This window comes from Gymnoscopelus braueri (assembly GCF_963280865.1).
Source record: "Gymnoscopelus braueri genome assembly, chromosome: 2".
NCBI classification, from domain to species: domain Eukaryota; kingdom Metazoa; phylum Chordata; class Actinopteri; order Myctophiformes; family Myctophidae; genus Gymnoscopelus; species Gymnoscopelus braueri.
Window position 1 is genome coordinate 12,778,401 of NC_137604.1, and position 7,512 is coordinate 12,785,912.

General features: G+C 41.6%; 1 protein-coding gene across 1 annotated transcript; it reads right to left on the bottom strand.

Moving 5' to 3' along the window:
• Positions 1–381: 381 nt before the first annotated feature.
• Positions 382–5,763, bottom strand: LOC308094196 (E3 ubiquitin-protein ligase TRIM21-like; the record flags this gene model as incomplete). The annotated part of the gene is made up of 2 exons (XM_080440692.1): positions 4,107–5,763; positions 382–452 (listed from the first exon to the last, which is right to left on the bottom strand). The coding sequence occupies exons 1-2, from the start codon at positions 5,755–5,757 to the stop codon at positions 382–384; spliced, it is 1,722 nt and encodes a 573-aa protein (XP_080296818.1). The 5' UTR covers positions 5,758–5,763.
• Positions 5,764–7,512: the final 1,749 nt, after the last annotated feature.

The window sequence follows — 7,512 nt, forward strand, 5'->3', positions numbered from 1 at the left end:
TAAAACATTTGAGTACTTTTTCCCCCACGAATGGTCAAACTCCAGTCTGATCAACACAACAGATGTTTATATTTTGATTGTGTGCTGTCATGCTTGTTTGAGGACAGGTAGAGAGCTTATATGTTTTGGAATGTTGTTGAAGGTTATGTTATTTCGTCAGCTGACACCCAAGCCATACAACATTTATTTGATATCTCCGACATCCCAGTAGGTTTGCTTCCAAGTTGGAATTGTGTATATTTTAACTACAACGTCTGAACACTTGCTATTGCATCCGACAACGCAGCACTGACCTTCGTCCCATTTCTAAATTAGAGTGACAGACAAGTTAGAGATAGAAGAGAGATGGAAGATAATGTACACATGTCTACACTCCACTGGTCACGGGAGCTGCTTGCTGGACAAGAAGCATAGGACTACAGGCTGACGTTGCTGCGCGTCAAACTGGTCACCTACCAAGATGGCATCAAAAGTGGGCAGAGTTAAAGTAATACAATGCAGGTCCACAAATAACGATTTTTAGCAGCCTCTGCTGGTCATTACCGTCACTGCAGGCCTTTTGTTTATTCCTGCGTTACCCAGAATTATGGGGCCAGAGCTCAGCTCTGGACCTGTTTTAATGTTGCCTGTATTCTTCTGTTTCTGCCACTTTTCGCAGTTCTGGGTGAACCGTGCTGTCGCTTTTTACGAAACTCGGCCATATGGTAGATGGTCATGAAAAACGATCAAGAAATAATTCTCACAATCTTTCGTCAAAAGGTGGCGCTATAGCACTCAATTGAAAATTCCAACTTTGAACAGGTACAACTCATGCCCTGTTTGACCTACAGCCATGATACTTCGATACACACATGCGTCTCGGTCTCCTCATGATGAACAACTTTCACACTCTGACTTTTGACCTCTGACCTTTAGATCTCCCACCATTTTGAATTATATGAAAAACAGTTAAAACCTATCTCCTCCTGGGATTTTTGAGTAATCTGCACGAAACTTTGGACCTATGCCGACTCAACGATGCAGCGGATTTTCCATAAGTGAAAAAATGAAGCTTTAATGAGCCAATGAATATTGTAGTTTTATGACAATTATTCATCTGCCCCTAACACATACATGCAGACTCACATTTCTTTGAAACTTCGCGGTAATATTGAGGGTCATTCCAAATATCACTGAAACCAATCTTACTCCAATTGGTCAAAGGGGGGCGCTATAGCGATTTTTTGAAAATGCTAACTTTAAACAGGCAAAAGTCATGCCTCGTTTGGCCGACAGCCATTAAACCTGCTTACACATGTGCCTTGACTCATGAGGAACACATGTATCACGTTGACCAGTAAGCTCCGCCCTTAGATTGTCCTTAATTTTGAGCAGTTTGAAAAACACTTAAACCCAGGAATTTCCAGCTATTTGCGTGAAACTGTATCATCTGTGTGATCTCTTTTTTCACAGTCTGTCTGTTGGTCCAATGCCTTCTCCCTTAAACGAATGCCTCTCAACACTAAGGTTGCCAGTTCAAGCCTCACTTGATGCAGGCTTCATTAAAGTTGCATTGCATACAACATGACTGTATCAGTGTGCAATTGTTAAACATAACATGAAATGCTTAACAATATTTGTTTGTCAATTTTCTGACATAATTATGTTCTTGTAGAAAGTGAGCAACAGCAACAGTCCACCTGGCCTATTCCCATGGATTGGATCTACCCACCTCACCTGCTGTCATTCCCTCTCAATCCATAATCACACCTGCCCTCACTCACTCCTCATTAGTCTCTGCCCTCTCTCTCTCTCTCTCTCTCTCTCTCTCTCTCTCTCTCTCTCTCTCTCTCTCTCTCTCTCTCACTCTCATTCACCATTTAAGTTGCATTGCACACAACATGATTGTGTCAATTAATGCAAGTGCAATTGTTAAAGATAACCTGAAATGCATATTTGAGAGTATGTCTTTTCAATGTATGACATACTTCATTCTGAAAATAGCCGATCTACAATCTCAAAACTTTTCAGATAGCAACGTGTTTCTGAGCTTGTAGATCGGCTGCTTTCACTGGTTCACTTTTATCTTCAACAGACAACCTCAGCCTAGACAAAGCTATAGCACAATTAAGCGTGCCAACGTGTCGTCACCAGCAGAAGGGGCAAATCAGCCTGCGGGGGCGAGGCATTGGGCGTGGCATTGGGCAATGTTAAGTCAACCTGGTTTTTACCCCTCAAAGATGTCCGCAGCTACCAAAAGACACTTGTTGACGCCCCCTTCAGGATTTTTGGCACGCTCTATAGGTAGTGTTGCAGCCTGTCAATCCGAAGGTTGAGGATTCGATTCCTGTTAATGGCAATAGGTTGAGACGTCCAATCAATCCATTCTGCTTCCATCTTTCTCTCTCTTCAATCTATTATGTTTCCATGTCTCTCTCTCTTCAATCTATTCCGTTTCCATGTCTCTCTCTCCGCCCTTAGATTGTCCGCAATTTTGAGCAGTTTGAAAAACACTTAAACCCAGGATTTTTCAGTTATTTGCGTGAAATGGTATCATCTGTCTGACCTCCGTTTTCACTGGATCAGGTCTGTTGGTCCAATGGCCGCTTAAGTGAATGTTTCACAACATCAAGGTTGCCGGTTCAAGCCTCACTTGGTGGAGACTTCATTTAAAGTGCATTGCAAACAACAAGACTGTATTAATGAATACATATGCAATTGATAAAGATAACATGAAATGCTTATCTGAGAAGGTATGTTTTTGCAATGTATGACATACTTCATTCTGAAAATAGCCGATCTACAATCTCAAAACCTTTCAGATAGCAACGTGTTTCTGAGCTTGTAGATCGGCTGCTTTCACTGGTTCACTTTTATCTTCAACAGACAACCTCAGCCTGGACAAAGCTATAGCACTATAGGTAGTGTTGCAGCCTATCAATCCGAAGGTTGAGGGTTTGATTCCTGTTAATGGCAATAGGTTGAGATGTCCAATCAATCCATTCTGCTTCCATCTCTCTCTCTCTCTCTTCAATCTATTATGTTTCCATGTCTCTCTCTCTCTTCAATCTATTCTGTTTCCATGTCTCTCTCTCTCTCTCTTCAATCTATTCTGTTTCCATGTCTCTCTCTTCAATCTATTCCGTTTCCATGTCTCTCTCTCTCTCTCTCTCTTGAGGGGTGGCCATAGCTGAGTGGTTAGTGAGCCAGCCTAGGAAGCCAGAGGCCCTAGTTGCCCCAGGTACGATTCCAGGCCAAGCCAGCAAATGAAATTTGTCCCTGAGCAAGACTCTTAACCCCTAATTGCTCACAGGCCCTTATTGGAAACAAGACCGCAAGGACTTTCATGAACGGACCTGTTAAAGGAATTATCCTTATCTCTTCAATCTATTCCGTTTCCATGTCTCTCTCCGATCTACAATCTCACAACTTTTCAGATAGCAACGTTTTGTGAGCTTGTAGATCGGCTACTTTCACTAGTTTAATGGTTTGTGAACCAGTGATCTAGAGTAGTTCGGGACACAGAGGCCTGGTTCAAAATGGACGGAAATACTTATAAATATCAACAGATACTATCAGGGAGGCCATATATCTAGCTCAATGAGAAGAAAGGCAGTCTTGGAGTCCGTAGGTCGCTGGTTCGATCCCTGTCCACGACAACGTATTGAGATGATCATGATTTGGCATTATTCGGATAACACATAGTGTTTCTTGAGGATAGGCTTAGGCGTTGTTTTTTCTGAGGTTAGGGTTAGTGAAGGTTTAAAATGCTCATGTTAATTGCATGGTCTTCTTTCTCTCAAGTTCAGTCTTCTATGTTTCAATGGCTTATTGTGCATATTACTTATCATTGCTTCTTTTTCTCTCTTCATTCCCTGGCCCCGTATTATCGCTGCTTGCAGCTATATTTAGTATTATTTTTGCACTTCAAACTGAGTCAAATTAAAGGAGTGCACACACAGTCATTTGAATTTGATAACTGCTGATTTATTTTGAACGATCACATTTTCTTTCTTCTGTAATTTATAATCAGCTACATACATACATACACAATCATTGTATTCTTGTGTTCAATTAAATGTTATATATTAATTACATTAAAGTAGAAGACATTGAAAATAAAATACTATTGTTATTCCTGACAGTCTGATTGACAGTAGAGATGATCAGAGGAGCAAAGTTCTTACCACTATTATTATTAAAGGGACTGAAGAATGGATAGAGTTTCTCAGTGAAGGTGCAGCAAGTGAAAGAGTAGAGATGATCTCTGGTCTCCACATCATAAAAGGAGACCAGACCTTCCTCATAATCCACAAACACTCCCACTTGCTGGACCCTCTCTCTTACAGGAAGGCGGACAGAATGGTTAGCATTAGCCTCGTACTCATTTCCATTTTTCGACAATATGGACCAGTAACCATCGTTAGGGCTTAGTGTGATTCTTCCCTTCCTGTTGATGGACTCTCTGGCCACTCCTACACTCCAGCCAGTCTTCTCTTTAACCTGAACCTCATAGTAAAACCTTCCTGAGGATAAGCTTTGTTTTCCTAAGACATTTGGACCGATAGCAAATCTCTTTGTGTTGTCTGGGAAATCCTTCCTTACACCTCCGTCATGCACTTGTTTTCCATCCTCAGATAGGATGAGCCAGGAACTTGCTGTATCAGGGTCAAGAGTTACATCCACTGCATATTGCTGGATCCCCCTCAGCTCAACATCACACAGCTTCTTCATCTCTTGATTGATTGTCTTTGCCAGCTGAGACACAGCTGTCCTCACAGTCCCCACATATGAAGACTGATGGACATTGACCTTTGTCCAGTCCTTGGTGGATGGAGGGGTCTTGATGGATGTGAAGTTCTGGAGGAGGTGGAGGTGGTCTTCAGAGCGTGAGAGCTGCTTCAGCTCAGAGCTTCTCTTCTCTAGCTGAGTGATTTCCTGTTGCAGCTCTTTAATGAAGCCTTCAGCCTGTTTCTCTGTTGTTTTCTGCTTCTCTTCAATCACATTAATGACTTCAGCCTGGCTTCTCTCAATACAGCTCACCAGAGCAGTGAAGACCTGCACACTGTCTGCTATCTCTTTGCCTGCATCTTTCTTGCTGATCTCTACTGTGTGTTTGACCTCCTGCATCTTCAGTTTCCTGTCTTTTATCATCTTCTGAACTCCAGCCTCGGTCTTTCCCAGTTCGGCCTTCTTTACTTTGTATTCCTCTTTCAGAGATACAATGTGATGTGACTTGTGGTCTGACTCAGTGCAGAACTGACAAACACACATGTGGTCAGTCTTACAGAACAGCTCCAGAGGTCTGTCATGTTTCTTACACATAACGTCTTCCAGGTTCTTCACAGGGTCGATTAGTTTGTGTCGTTTTAATGCTGTGGAACTCTGGTGAGGCTCCAGGTGAGTCTCACAGTAGGAGGCCAGACACATCAGGCAGGACTTCAGAGCCTTCAGTTTGGTCTCAGTACAGACGTCACAGGAGACTTCATCTGGTTTAGCAGGTTCTTGGTTTGTGTTGGAAGTTTTTTTGACCTCCTTTGACTTCCTGAACTGATCAGCCATCTCTGAGAAGACTTTATTAATAGAGCATTTTGGTCTCCTATAGAAGATTTCTTGACATAGTGGACACTTACACACATCAGTGGTGTCCCAATGTTGTGTGATGCAGGTTTTACAGTAGTTGTGTCCACATGGAGTGGTGATTGGATCAGTGAACACATCCAGACAGATAGAACACAGGAACTGCTCTTCAGACAGGAGGCTGCTGGCGGATGCCATTTCTACACACTGAAAATAAAAGTGAAAACATGAAATGTTCCTCAATTAAATGCTCTTCACGTACCACCAACCGTTGTACCCATTATTGTCAGAGTACCCAATATCATAGTACTTGGAGGCCAGTCTATACATCAGTACTATGACGCAGAGGTGGGACAAAGTCCCTATGTTGCAAGTCCAAGTCGAGTCTCAAGTCTTTGCTCTCAAGTCCCGAGTCAAGTCCAAGTCAACACAGCCAAGTCCCAAGTCAAGTCCAAGTCCTCAGCTTTTTGTTTCGAGTCCCACACAAGTCCTTAGCATTTTGGTTCGAGTCCCACACAAGTCCTAACCTTTTGTTTCAAGTCCCAAACAAGTCCTAACCTTTTGTTTCGAGTCCCACACAAGTCCTAACCTTTTGTTTCAAGTCCCAAACAAGTCAAAATGTTAATTCAAGATATGTAAAGATTTACATAAATCATGAGCATTTTTCACAATTTGCATTTGTTTTAAAACAAGGTTTCTTCCAGGCCAACAGAACGCAGATACTGTACTTTTAATTTCCTCCTTGAGGACAGGGTTTAAAAGGGCCCTTTTTAATGAATATAATGTAATTTTGTACAATCTGTATGGTAGAGTATGTTACTACAATATAACTTATACAATCAGGGTGGTTGTATTTTGTCTCCCTGCTCTTCTATTGAGACATTTAGATAATGTCAAAGGCCATGTCTCACCTAGACACAGGATCTGACACAAATTCAGTGTATCCTCTGATCAAGCAGGCAGGCTCTATTATCACAATGGTGAAATTTCAGCAATTGCACTGGAAACCGCGTTCAAATCCGGGGTAGAAGAGGAAATGTATATAGCGCTGAAGTGGTCAATGTATGTTTTGTATTAATAACCAAAATCTACAAAGTAACTGGTACCTAAAGTTTTCAAATAATTGTAGTGGAGTAAAAGTAGGCTAATATCTGCCTCTGATATGTATGTAGTTGAGTAGAAGTAGGTAGCTGATATATTGCACTTTTACCTTAGCACTAGGTATACTCTTGGTTGCTTGTTTTTGCAGAAAATGCACTTAGGACTTCTGGTGATTAGTAGTTTCGTTCCCTACCTATGTTGAATGCACTTACTGTAAGTCGTTTTGGATAAAAGCGTCTGCTAAATGACTGTAATGTAGAAGTAAAGTACTGAAAATTGCAAATACTTCAGTAAAGTAAAAAATAAGTCAAAATGTACTTAAGTAAAGTACTTGAGTAAATGTACTTAGTTACTTTCCACCACTGGTTATACTGTAGTTTGCTCTTAGCACGCCGTAATGTTAATGTGAAGTATAGGTCTTGCCTTGCATACTGCTTTTCTCGTCTTGTCTTCCACCTTGTAATCTTTAAAACCGAAAGCTATAACTGCTGGAGTTGACATTTTATTCCACCTGGCTTCAGTTCCAGCAGCGACGGCAGGAGTGAAGACGGTGTGTTGTTTGTTTGGTAACGTGCAACATGTGGGCCAGTGTTGCCAAGTATCGGGAGAGAAACAAGCGAACCGACTTCCAAAAACAAGCCAAAAACAAGCCAAAGTTTGTCCAAAAGTTAGGGTAAATAAGCAGCTTTGGCAACACTATACTAGGTGTCACTGACGGCCGGGATTTCTGATTAATAACATTATAGTTGATGCACACTTTTTAAACATTTTTGGCTTGCTTAAGTGACTTGAAAGTGACTTGAAAAGACTTGAATTTTCAAGTCAAGAGGGCTCAAGTCAAGTCAAGTCTCA